The following is a 13,776-nucleotide window of genomic DNA, read 5'->3' on the forward strand; positions in this document are numbered from 1 at the left end:
AATGACTGAACTTATGACAGTTTTAACATGGGTAACAAAAGTGTGGAGCTGGATGAACACAGCAGGCCAAGTTGTATCAGTGATAATGGGAACTGCAGATGCTGGAGTTTTAACTTAAGCTACTTCAGCTTCAACAGAGTCAACATGTTTGCAATTATTGCAAAGTAACATTAGGAGGCCACAGTGTCAAGTTAGCAAGTTGCTGTAGTAATGCAATGTATTGAATTGTGCTATAATAATTGGAACTTCAGTGTGATTAAGCCTCTATTCAGTTTGTTTTTTGTCTGAAAGCACTTGCTAAAATTAGTCATTTAGCTGATGCTTTTTCACAACCTCACTGGGTTAGGTAGAATGAAGCCAATGGAAATATCTCTTCCTATTTCTTAGCTGTGACATTTTTTATTACATTTGAATAAATTGACACTACACTAGATCAATGGAAAAAGTCATAGATTTTAAGAATCAATACAAGTTTTATTTTCATTCAAATCTTGTACCAGTGTTCTGCACAATCAGTGCTACAAATGTGAAATAGGGATTTTATTACAAGATAATGTAAAACCAGTGTCACAGGATAAATTTTACCCATTAACATTTTCCTCCCAAAATAACAAATAAAATGTCCATTAAAATAGCTTAAATTTATAAAAATCCACAGCAAGATTCTGAAATACAGTACAAATATTTAAGTGCATCAGTGGATTGGAAATCAACAGTCCTGGTAAAGTGTTCTTGATTTGATTTTTATTCTCTTACGTACAATAGTGGACAACCACTGGTGCTAATGCCACCATAGATGGATCCTGGTCTGTTCAATTGTACAAGCTTCTGATTAATTACTAAGTTCTTTACACAGCCAACAAATGAGTAACGTATAGAAGACAACAGTGACATTTGTACTGTCTCTGCAATACAAGAGAAAAGACATTGAAGTACATATGTTAGTGTTTTCAAAAATGTTTATTTTGGTTAAGTTTTCTATTAACATGAACTTAATCAATCAATTGCAATGCTCTAAACATATCAATCGCTTATGCACTTGAAGATATTTAAACATGTGTACCCTTTTTGTGAACCTCAGTTGAAAGTACTGGGCTATTTAATTGCATCTGGCCTTCACATGAGCTATGTAAAGGCCTTCTCGCACAGTTCACAGGGAGATCAAAGTTCAAGTTTCATTTGAAACAATTACCTTACCTAGGGTATCACACTGACTTCAGGGAACTCTCCACATACAATACAAAGCTATGCAACTGTAGAAAATATCATTTAGTTAACTGTTCCCCTTGCAGTATATCAAATAGAACTCACCTGGTACACCTCCTAGATATAATGTCTCTTTGGGATTGATATGAGGACTCATGAATGGCCCTACTGTGTGGTTACTGTTGGTGTCCACATCGAGTTGTATTGCATACATCCTTTTAATAACTATTTATAGAGAAGAAACAAATCTGATTATACACTGTCAATATATTTCAATAGATCCAGTGGGCCAGTTAGCAAACCGTCTCTGAACCAACCCACAACTAGCTGTCAGGTAGTTGCCTTTTTCCTGACTGCAAACCTGTGGCTGTGCACAGATCATGCAGCTTAATTCTTAACAAGAGTCATTCAAATCAGCATCTGTTAAATTTTGGTGGAACTGTATATGTAAAGTGAGTCATCACCTCAAATTTCAGGAAATTTTCTTACAATGTAAAAGGATCTCCATCCTATAGATGCATGACAGATTGAAACAGTTTCAGGACTGCACTGATTACACCAGAACAACACTCCCTGCCCATCTGATGTCAAGCACAAGCTTAACTCTTACCTGCAATGCGATGCCACTGTCCATCACACAGGGACTGTTGTGGAATGACTGATGTAGAGAATTCCCCAGCTCCATTATTTAACTGTGCTATAACCTTTAAAAAAAAATACAAGTTCAACACAAGGTACAAAGTCATTGTGCAGAACAACAGAAACCCAGTATATAGCATACACTTCATTCAAAAGCAGAGTTAAAATAATTACTTATTAACATAAGCTGAGTCTTGCACTGTTCATTTAAACTTTATATTGAACTTCAGGATTATGATAACATTATTTTAGGAAAGACATCTGCTTTTCTAGGTTAAAAGTCATGCTTCTAAATGTCATATGCAAATATTTTGATCCATGGCCTACTGTTGACAGTGTTGAGCATCCTAACCCATGCTTGCAGAGTTAATTGCAAGTTGAGGCAACAAATGGAAGATGCACAGGAGCTGCAAGACCTACAGTAGCCTCAGTCACCTTTTCTACTCATTTAATTCAGGGCCTAAGTTTAGGGAGATATTGGTCATGATAATGCTACATCTTTCACATTCTTAAAACATTTTGTTTTGTTAGTTGACTTCCTAAATTCCTTCCAGGTCAACATTCACTAGTAAGAGCGTAGTTGTTTTTGGAGATGTTCTGTTTTAAGAAGGAAGTAATCATTAGAGGGGGTCCAATAAAGGTAACTGAGAATGGGATAATGTATTTTGTTCTGTGGATAGATCGGAGAAGCTGATACTAGGGGTCTTAACAGCACAGGTGTTGGAAACTGTTCCCAATGGCATAAGGGACAAGAACCAAGTTTCACGTGAATGGTGAACAACCAAAAGGTGACAGTGAAGTTCTTGAGGCTTATGGGTAGGATCTGGAATGCATTGCTTAAATGTATTCTAGAGGCAGATTCAATCAAGACTTTTGAAAAGAAAGTGTAATTATTGGGAGAGTAAAAGTTTCACTGTGACAGGGAAAGGGTAGGACGAGCACAAACATGATGGTCGAATGTTCTGTACTGTAACCATTTTGATTTTGAAAGGATTTATAATATCTTGGTAGTCATTTCTCCTCACTTGCAATTATGTATAAAATGCTCTGAACACATGGCAGAATGTCTCTTTGCAAGTACCAAAGAAAGAAAGTATGAACGTTTTGCATAATCCAATAAAAGTGTGTGTGCCTATGGTGAATTGAGCACTGATATTTGTGACATACTATTGTCAGAGTTTTAAATAACCTGACACAAAGTATTCTAAGATCTATGGTAGTGACAATCTGGACATTGCTGAAGGGTCCTGACCCAAATTGTCAACTTCCCAGCTCCTCTGATGCTGCCTGGCCTGCTGTGCTCCTCCAGCTCCAAACTGTTATCTCTGACTGCAGCATTGGCAGTTCTTACCATCTCAGATAATCTGGACAACTCTGTCCAGGAAAGCCACTTTATTTGAATATGATGGGTTACATTTCCAGATTAAAATCCAAACAGATCCTTTTACAGCAATTGTAATTGAGCCCAATAAAACCTCATCTGCACCCACACTTTAAACAGAAGTTGATTACTCACCTTCCCGTTTTCGATGTACAAACTGAAGTAAAGGCTTCGTTTTCTACCAACATGGAAAAGTACACCTGACAAACTCCTGGGCCGCACCTCAATCATTAGCTCATAATCTTTACCAAAATTAAAAGACTCATCTGAAAGAAAATAATATGTCAGGAGACAATTAGAACTGAAAGTAAGTGTCAGTACACTTGAAAGACAAATCAATATTGGTTTCTCCCTCCTAATTACTATCTTGTGAATCTTGCTGGAACCCATCAAACACAGAAGCCAGCTCAGAAGAATTAAGATAAGATTGTCAGACGAGGGCAAAATATATGTTATGTGTGTTGTTATATTTGACACCTTCCTTCAGAAGTAAATAACTGATATCAAAAGACTTTATTTTCTGCCATTCAGGGTTCGAGTCAGAGGACAATATGAGAATGGAAGCATGAAGTTATGGTTTATTAACTGAAAACAAAATGAAAACATAATTCAGATAGAAGACTGGAAATACGATCATAGTTTTATGAAAGCAAATTCATTGCATCTCAAACAGCTGGCGAGTATGAAGTAAATGAGGTTTTTACTACCTATAATTAAATAGCCGTCTGCGACTGAAAAAAATGTTCCTGTTTCCAAATTTTGCTCAAAACATGGTGCCACATCATATGTACGTGAAGGAGGATCCATAACCTTTCCATCTAGTTGGAATTTTCGGATACAACCACTGAATTTAGCAGCAGGAATACCCTGTAGAAATAAAAGGCAGGCCTCAACTTTAATCAATGACCAAAACTAATCATTTCTACATCAAGAACAACTTGTACGATCCTTACAATTGAGCTCAATTGGTTTTGTGTGGATCCTGAATTGATAGCAAGAAATCAGCTAATTTCAGGGCACAACAGCTAAGCTTGGAAGATAACTGTTATCTAGTTCTGCTTGTGGGGACACATCCTTTGACTTTGCTGGATGATGGGAAACCGGCCAACATTCATGCGCAGGCTTACAGGAAAACGTCTACTCGGGTGAAATGGTCCGATCAAGACCCTTTCAAGCGAAGATTTAGCAACTTCATGTCGATTTGAGAAGATACCAAACCATCACAAACACTTCAGGATGTTTATGTTATGCCTGAACAATTAGGCAAGAAATCGACAGCAGAGGAATGATGTGACAAAAGGCTGAGTTTTCATCTATTGTTCTGGCAGTTCAGAGAGGTTACAGACACATAGCAAAAGAACATGCAGTGAGATTTACTATCCCATCCTGATTTCAAACTTTCTTCCAGTCACAACAACCTTTGCCTGTCTGTGTCTTCTGCATCATGCTCAAATGATTAGAAACACATCTGCAATTAACTTAAACAAAATTTTATATACCTGAGCAATCTTTCGTGCTTTTCCTTTTGGTACAGCACCCACATAGAAAGGAGCTCTGACGTCTAAAGGAGCTGTGACCGAAATTGTGCTGCTTTGCACTCGGAGGCCATCAATTACCAACTGCCCTTGGTTTCTGTCTCTACCGAAAAATATCTAGAAATGATACAATTCATCATTGCAGGCAAATTCTGATGCAATGAAACACGAACTTACGCATTTTGAACCCTATGCAGGTAATTTTTTGTGTGGGAGAATAGAGAACCATTGGTCACTATTTAAAATAAGAGGTTGCTCATCTCAATCAGAAGTTAGACATGTTCCCTCAGAGGGTTGAGTCTCTGGAATTTTGCTTCAAGTGTCTTCTCAAACATACTTTGAGTATTAAGGCAGAGGTAGATGGAATCTTCTTTAGCAACAGGATGAAAAGTTATTGTGCTAAGCAGGAATATGGAGTAATCAGGTTAGCCATGATCTTACTGAACGGTGCAGCAGCTTTGATACATGAATGGCTTATTTGCACTTCTAATTTGTATTGAGACATGCAAACTTCTTTGTTTAAATCTGATTATGATTCAAGTAAATGTGGACTCAAACATCAATGCACACACATTTGACCATATAGATCATAGAGTCCCTACTGTGTGGAAACAGGCCCTTCAGCCCATCAAGTCCACACCAACCCTCAGAGCATCCCACCCAGACCCATGCCCCTAAAACCCACCTAATCTACAGAACCCTGAACAGTATGGGCAATTTAGCGTAGCCAATCCACCTAAACTGCATATCTTGGGACTGTGGAAGGAAACCCATGCAGACACAGGGAGAATGTGCAAACTCCACACAGACAGTCGCTCAAGGGGGGAATCAAACTCAGGTCCCTGGTGCTGTGAGGCAGCAGTGCTAATCACTGAGCCTGTGGGATTAATTTAGACAAACTTCATGTTTTCCCCATGTTTTTAGCTACTTGAAGCAACCACGGTGCTTTAAATATTGCTTCCTCCAGCTAAGAGTACTCAATATTTGCTAGCTGTAGTCTGGTTCTTCCTGAGCATAGGCAGCACTGCATGATGACCCAGTTCTTTAACCAGTATGGCTGGAAATGCATGTCCAGAAAGTCACATACTTAGCAAGTTGTTAAATGTTTGCAAAATGGCTGCTAAACCGTCAAGTTTCTAAGCCATTGAGGATTGCTTTCTTGAATGCCATTTGACTTTTAGCTGAAATAAATACACAGAATGAAGGTTATGAGACCAAATAATGAGTTTCTTCTGTTCTTTAGAATGAGGACAGTTTTGTCCTTCAAGTATTACTTCTTTATATATGTGAACCTGTCAGAAAAATCTAAATGATGCAGTTCAAATCCAAGCATTTTTAATTTTGTTTTCCAATCATTTTAAGATTCATTTCCATTATAAATCTCCCTACAGTTCTTTCTCCAAAGTTATCCCTTTTGTCGATTATTCCCCAACACCAAACTATTTCCATTTGAGGAACCCCAATGTGAACTAATTTGTAAACCATTTCCCAATGTGTGCTTCATCCAGTGCAGGGAAACTGTGTACCCTGAATGTTTCAACCATTATGATATTTCAGTGGATAGAACTTAGTCTTCTGATACATGTCTGTGATGGTACAGATCAAACTGGAAACTATGGATTGAGTTTGCATCTTACTGCTCTGTAGTTCCACGTAGATCTGATTTCAGGAACACTAAACTTCATTCACCTCTTTACACAAGCTCTGGAGTTTCCACTACAGATAGGTGTTTTTTTTTATAAAAGGCTTGTAATAGAAATTTCTGATTGCAATAGCTTTCAACATTTTTTTCTTAACTGGATAAACTGCAATGAGGCAACAATCTATCTCGTTCCCACTTGTGAGATACCTTGACTAGAGCCTCATGCCCTTAATCTCCACAAAACCAATGTATTACATCAGTTTAAAATACTTGACCTGAAACAAGATGATAACATTCTTATATAGCATGTTATATATACCCTCAGAGGAATCCTATAAACTAGTATATATTTAAGATGTATTTGGGAATATAAAGTCAAATCATTGTTAAAATACAATTTCAAATTTGAAAGATTGTTTGGATTTCTTTAATGTAATCATAATACATAATTGGCTATGAGACAGTGTAGTGAAGTTTGTCTAAATTAATCCCTGGAATGAAGAGGTTGTCCTGTGATGCTGGAGTAAATTGGGTCTATATTCTAATGGTGTTTAGAAAAATGACTGACAACTGCATTGATGCGTACAGAATTCTGAAAGTGGCTTGACAATGACAGATGATGAAAGATTGTTTCCACTGGTTGGGGAAGCTCAAACACTGGGACACAGCCCAAGTAAGCAGTCAATATTTTAGCACTGAGACAAGGAGAAATTTCTTCACTCGGGAAGAATGTGAATCTTTGGGATTCTATGCAGCAGAGGGTTTTGGATGGTTCATCATTGAATACTTCCAAGGCTGGGTTAGGCAGACGTTTGGTGATAGGGGGAACAGGCAGAAAAAAAATGGAGTGGAAGCTCAAGATTAACTATGATCTTTATTGAATGGTTCACTCCTGCTCTTGTATGTCATTTTTTTAAAATTAGAAATAAAATGTAAATAGAAAATGTGAAGCACTGGTAGTCTGAGGTCATTCTAACATGCAAAAGATAGAAAACGGTTTTAATGACTAGAAATTAACAGATAGGTCATAAATAGAAATTACTTCAAAGGTCTTACACTCCAAGTTTGCATTACTTACTGTGTGCCACTTCCCATCGGTACACTTTTCTTTACTTGGAATTCTCAATCTTTTCCCTTTGATATCAAAGAGGAAAACAAAGCGGCCTTTGGAAACCAAGAGAGCCATGAAGGAAGTTTCCAATTCATTTGATACATAGAAAAGCATCCCATGGGATGAATTACAGAGAACCTCCAAAGAAAACCTAGACCTGGAAAAGCAATATAAAGAAAACGGCTTGAAGTCTGCTAGTTTCCACAAATACACATTAAAATTATAAAGAAATGTCCTCCTATGTTGCAAAACACAGAGTCATAGGGATATACAGCACAGAAACAAACCTTTTGGTCCAACTTGTCCATACTGACCAGATTTCAAATAAGTTCAGTCCTATTTGCCAGCATTTAGCTCACATCCCTGATCATATATCCATCCCGATGCTTTTCAAATGTTGTAATTGTATCAGTCTCCACCACTTCCTCTGGCAGCTCATTCCATACATGCACCACCCTGTGCATGAAAAAGTTGCCCCTTAAGTCCCTTTTATGTCTTTTCCCTCTCACCTTAAACCTATGCCCTCTAGTTTTGGACTCCCCAACCCTGGGGAAATGATGTTTATTGACCCTTTCCGTGCCCCTCTTGATTTTATGAACCTCTATAAGGTCATTTCTCAGCCTCTGATGCTCCAGGGGAAATAGCCCCAGCCTATTCAGCGTCTCCCTACAGCCTAAACCCTCCAACCCTGGCAATATCCTTGTAAATCTTTTCTGAACCTTTTCAAGTTTCACAACATCCTTCCTCTTGCAGGGAGTCCAGAATTGCATGCAGTATTCCAACAGTGACCTATCCAATGTCTTGCACAGCTGCAACACAACCTCCCAACTGCAGTACTCAATAACCAATAACGGCAAGCATACCAAACACCTTTTTCATGAGCCTACGTACCCGCAACTCCACTTTCAAGAAAGTGTGAACCTGGATCCCATTGTCCAGCAACACTCCCCAGAACCTTACCATTAAGTGTATAAGTCCTGTCCTGATTTGGCTTTCCAAAATGCATCATCTCACATTTTTCTAAATTAAACTCCATCTACCACTCCTTGGCCCATTTGATCAAGATTCCGTTGTATTCTGAGGTAACCTTCTTCATTGTCCACTACAACTCCAATTTTCGTGTCATCTGCAAACTTGCTAACTATACCTCCTATGTTCATGTTTCTATATCCATTACCTTATGTCAGGAATTACCCAAGGTTTCATACAAAGATTGCTTTCATCTTCATAAGTTACACAACTCAAAATACTATCATGAATCGGTATTTATTCACTAACAAGTTAACAACAAAGTATATTTTCCAGACCTTTGGGCCATCAATCCATAGGTTCATAGACGACTGAATTGTCTGAGCTGCAGGGACAGATTGGCAAGAAAAGGCACATCTGAACATAAACTTGGCCTTACATTATCTAGTGAAACAGTGATGAAGAGCAGGAACTGATCAGATTATTGACAGGTACAAAATTCTGAATTGGATAAAAGGATGATTCTGCTAACAATAGTCAAGAGTTGATGCACTGAAAAACCAGCTGTTCAGATTTTTAAAAATATTCATTCACGGGATACAGGCCTGCATTTATTTTTTATTCCTACTTTCTTTCAGTAAAGTGTTAGTAAGCTGCCTCCTTGAATACTTTAGTCATAGAATTATAGAATCGCTATAGTGCGGAAAGAGGTCTTTTGGTCATTCAAGTCTGCATTGACCTGCCCCCTCAAAACAACATCTCACCCAGACCCAGCCTCTGACCCTATCACTTGTTACATCACTAATCTACCGAACCTGCACATCCCTGGACACTATGGGCAATTTAGCATGGCCAGTCCGTCTAACCTGTGCATCTTTGGACTGTGGAAGGATCTAAGGCACCCAGTGGAAACCCATGCAGACGTGGGTAGAATGTGCAAACTCCACACAGACAGTCACCCATGGCTGGTGCTGAGAGAAAGCAGCGGAAACAAATGAGCCACCATGTCCCCTCCCCACCCCACAGTGTACAGTCCTTGTGGAGTTGGGAATGCGTTCCAGGGTTTTGACTCAGGCGGCAAAGAAGGAATAATGATACGTTTCCAAATCAGGATGCTAGATGCCTTATAGGTAAGTTACAGATGATGATGTTCGCCTGCATCTGTTGCACTTATTATTCTAAGTGGTAATGGTTGGGTATTTGGAAGGTGGTATTGAAGGACCATGGTGACTCTTGAAGTGTCTCCTGTAAATGGTACACACTACCACTGTACTCCTGTAGTTGAGAAAGGGAATGTGTAGGATGGTGAAATGCTTTTTCTTTGAAACTGTTGAGCTTCTGGTGTGTTGTTGGAATTGCACACATTCAACTAAGCGGAAAGTACTCATTCAAACTCCAGAATTGTGAACAGGCTTTCAATATTCAGATGAGTTATTTGTTTCAAAATTCCTAGCATCTGACTTGTTCTTGCCACTTTATGTGGCTGATTGAGTTAGATTTCTGATCAATAGTAATTCAGGATTTTGAAGGGTTTCAGGGGGTGGGGTGTGGGGACGCGTTGGAGGTAGTGGATCCAGTGATGAACTGCCACATTGACAGAAAGATCAGAATAGCAGTTTAGACTTTACATGCAGAGAGGTTATAGACATACAGTATTTATAGTTAGATCTGAACCGGTATATGAGTAGTTAGGGTTTAGAGGGATATGGACCAAGGTCTGACAAATGGGATTAGATTAATTTAGTGTATCTGGTTGGCACGGATGAGTTGGATCAAAGAGTCTGTTTCCATGATGTATAACAATGATGTATAACACGGAAATAATGCAAAAAAGCAGCAATGAAAGAAAGGCAACTGCTTCAACTGAATGGTAAAAGTCACTTGGTAAGAAGAATTGATTTTTGGGAGGATCTTACCTCATTTGGAATGAATCTGGGATATTGTCGTACTCTAAACGGCTGAGATGGGAGCCCCTGAAATAATGAGCATCGCCAATAGCTGGCTGTTTTGGCAACTGGCAACTTTCGGAAACTCGCTGTTTGCTCTCAAGCTTGGTTAATGCCTTCAAGGTTCAAATCAGATGGAAAATTGCGATGGTTATTAAACACAAGGTGCTCACAGATATCAAGTAGAGAAGCATTATTCTTTAAAATGAAGAATAGACAAAGAAAAAATAAGCAAAAATGTACGCCCAGAAGGAGGACTACTGGTACAACATGCCATGCAAGAAATTGCAGAAAATGCCATTGAATCTTGAGGTACAACATTGAAATAATTTAACCACAAAGAGCTCAGAGTTTACATCTGTGAATGCTTGCAACTTCATGGACTGGGATAGTGACATGCAATTGTTTGACTCAAGTTTCAGTTACCTGTCTGGATTTCTCCTTTTTGTGCGATCGGATCTGCTGGGGTGGCTTTTCACTGGGGCAACTGTTTAACTCTGCCCCAACCATTACCTTATGCTTCTGGAGATCTACAACTGATTGCTCATCTGAATCCTTGCTGTACGAGAAAATAAGTGAGAAACACACAAAGCATTCATTTGTTTGCATATACACTGCGGAATGTCAGTGAAGACATTTCTGAATCATTGAATAATGAGTACCGCAGGACATTTAGTCAACAATACCTGTGTTGGCTTTTAAAAAGCATTATTTGATAGTCCCACTTTCCATATATCCTTCAAAATGTTTTCTTTCAGGAATTTACCCAATTCCTTTTTCCAAAGTTAGTTTTGGCAGAAGTAGATCAAAAGTAAGTTGAAATGTTCGTATCATGATATTTTAATATCATAAGAACTAGGTGGCGACAGCAATTCAGCCCCTTGAACCTGCTCTGCTTCCCGGCCACTCCCTATAATCATTCAACCCATTACTAATTGAAAGTCTCAAAAATAATGGGAACTGCAGATGCTGGAGAATCCAAGATAACAAAGTGTGAAGCTGGATGAACACAGCAGGCCAAGCAGCAAGATGCTGCTTGGCCTGCTGTGTTCATCCAGCTTCACACTTTGTTATCACTAATTAAAAGTCTGGCTGTCTCCTCCTTCAACTTACTCAATGTCCCAGTATCCATCATATTTTGAGACAGTGAATTCCACATATTCACAACCCTTTGAGAGAAGTAACATCTTATCTCAGGTTTAAGACCATAAGACATAGTGGAAGTAAGGCCATTTGGCCCATCGAGTCCACTCCGCCATTTAATCATGGCTGATCGGCATTTCAACTCCACTTCCCTGCACTCTCCCCATAGCCCTTGATTCTTTGTGAGATCAAGAATTTATCGATTTCCGCCTCGAAGACATTTAATGTCCCGGCTTCCACTGCGCTCCGTGGCAATGAATTCCACAGGCCCACCACTCTCTGGTTGAAGAAATGTCTCCGCATTTCTGTTTTAAATTTACCCCCTCTAATTTGAAGGCTTAAATCTGCTACTGACATGTTACAATCACTGTTGGACTCCAAAGCCACTGAATTACTTCCACTCTGAGCTCTCAGCTATTGGCCTGCTACTTTTATTCATTGAACTTCAATGTCAGTTCAAGAAACATGATAGTTTTATAGAAGGTGCTTTACAGCCTCCTTGGGTCAATGTAGAGTTTGACAATTTCAGATCATTATCTCTTCGCAACTCGTCCTGCTTTGTTTTATTTGTGTTTTTGAATGGAAGCTCTTTTTTGTGACAGTTATTATTTAGCCACTTATTCCTCCACTAGACTGACATTTTGTTTCTTGTTCTATTACCACCTCCCTTCTTCGACACACACGTACCATTCGTTTTAACAGTCACCCATGTCTTCCATTCTATTTCAGCTGCACTCTATTGCCCCTTCTTGTTGCTAATACTGATAAAAAGAAGTTATCTTGAACTGCAGCATTGAATTTAATGCTCCACTAGTGTGGAAGAGCTGCCACATTGTTGTCAAGTTGATGCTGGTTAAAAACAAATGGGGAAAGACCCAAAGTGTGTAAAAGTTACTTGTGTGAGGCCTGAAGCAGTGTGAGTGCTCAACTGAACCTCACAAGGAGAGGGCAAGGTATGGAATGTTAGCTTCCCCAAACCCTATGACGCCCTCTCAAAACCATCTCCCTATGTCTCACGCAGAAGCAGGTGAGTAACTAAGGGTTCTCCAAGCTCCACCTTTTCTCGCCTGTTTCAGGTCAGAAGTAGACCAGTCACATTCAAGTAAAACTTGTCTTCAGTGAGATTGTTTAGCATTTGATCCAAGATCTGCAGCTTTAAAACTTACAATTGTTTTAAAATCAACCCCATAAAACATACAGGCAACACAAGGACAGTGTTTCAAAACGTATTCTATCATGGGAACCAAATGAGCATCAGGTTTGCTAACCTTTGTAAATGCAAGATTCAACAGTTCAGTATTTTGAGAACATCATTTGGGTTATATTAAGCAGTGAGAGGCAATTAAATAAGGCACAGAATGAAATTTGTTGCACATCAAGTGACATTTGTAATTGTGTTTTGTAAAACTTCAGGAAGTACGGTGCATTCAAACTCCCAATTATTCAATGCAATAATTAACCAACTCTTATTACTCAGCCTTGTAAATGAAGTACTATTTTTGTAAATCCTGTAGGTTCCCATAACTCACCGATAAATGAAAACATTGCTGATGCAACCAGTCAGGTTGGCACTGAGATCAGCCCCTGGCACACCACCAAGGTAGACCTGCCCCTTCTCAATCTCTCCAGACTGTCGTCGTTTTCTCTTCGCTAAATTTGACTCCTGCTTTTCCTGATCATCAATGGTCATTTTAATCCTTAGAGAGGAAAGCAAAATGATAATGCTGAGTTCTGACTGCAACTTCAAAGAAGTATTTCACCAGATGCAAATTAACACACAATGTCCTGAGGTTGCCAAATGTACAACAGGAGTTCTTTCATTGAAGGAGACCAAGAAAAGATTAAATCCAAACTGCTGATTATAATCACCTAGAGATCCTACTTTGAATCTGACCAGGATTAAGTGCCATCAGATACCAGAAAATTAAAGGGGGACTTAAAAGGAAAGTTTAACAAGGAGACGTGATAACTCTTGTGGCCAGCATAGACGTAATGGCACGCTGCCTTCTCTCTGAACTGTAAACAACTGTTAGATTCTCTACGGAAGGGAATGTCCTGTTCACATATCTGATATGTGGCAACAAGGTATGGAATGTTAGTTATGTGTACCAACATATTTCTATATCAGATCAGAACAGCAAACTCCTTTAAAGGCAATATGAGAAAATAGTTTAGATCCAGACTCAATGAAACCAAATTTCAAA

The 13,776-nt window shown here is 39.0% G+C and overlaps 1 protein-coding gene across 4 annotated transcripts in view; it reads right to left on the reverse strand.

The window, feature by feature from the left end:
• Positions 1-453: 453 nt before the first annotated feature.
• The window catches only part of lama5 (laminin, alpha 5), a 296,732-nt gene continuing 283,409 nt past the window's right edge, over positions 454-13,776 (reverse strand). For all 4 annotated transcript variants that reach the window (XM_059652756.1, XM_059652755.1, XM_059652754.1 and 1 more), the window contains 10 exons: positions 13,102-13,269; positions 10,856-10,988; positions 10,400-10,545; positions 7,482-7,671; positions 4,726-4,878; positions 3,934-4,093; positions 3,362-3,492; positions 1,817-1,910; positions 1,312-1,431; positions 454-905 (listed from right to left, as the gene is read on the reverse strand). In XM_059652756.1, the coding sequence (XP_059508739.1) occupies positions 745-905; positions 1,312-1,431; positions 1,817-1,910; positions 3,362-3,492; positions 3,934-4,093; positions 4,726-4,878; positions 7,482-7,671; positions 10,400-10,545; positions 10,856-10,988; positions 13,102-13,269 (1,456 nt within the window). In that variant the 3' untranslated portion in view covers positions 454-744. The remainder of the gene's footprint in view (positions 906-1,311; positions 1,432-1,816; positions 1,911-3,361; positions 3,493-3,933; positions 4,094-4,725; positions 4,879-7,481; positions 7,672-10,399; positions 10,546-10,855; positions 10,989-13,101; positions 13,270-13,776) is intronic.

This window comes from Stegostoma tigrinum, chromosome 19 (assembly GCF_030684315.1).
Source record: "Stegostoma tigrinum isolate sSteTig4 chromosome 19, sSteTig4.hap1, whole genome shotgun sequence".
Classification (NCBI taxonomy): domain Eukaryota; kingdom Metazoa; phylum Chordata; class Chondrichthyes; order Orectolobiformes; family Stegostomatidae; genus Stegostoma; species Stegostoma tigrinum.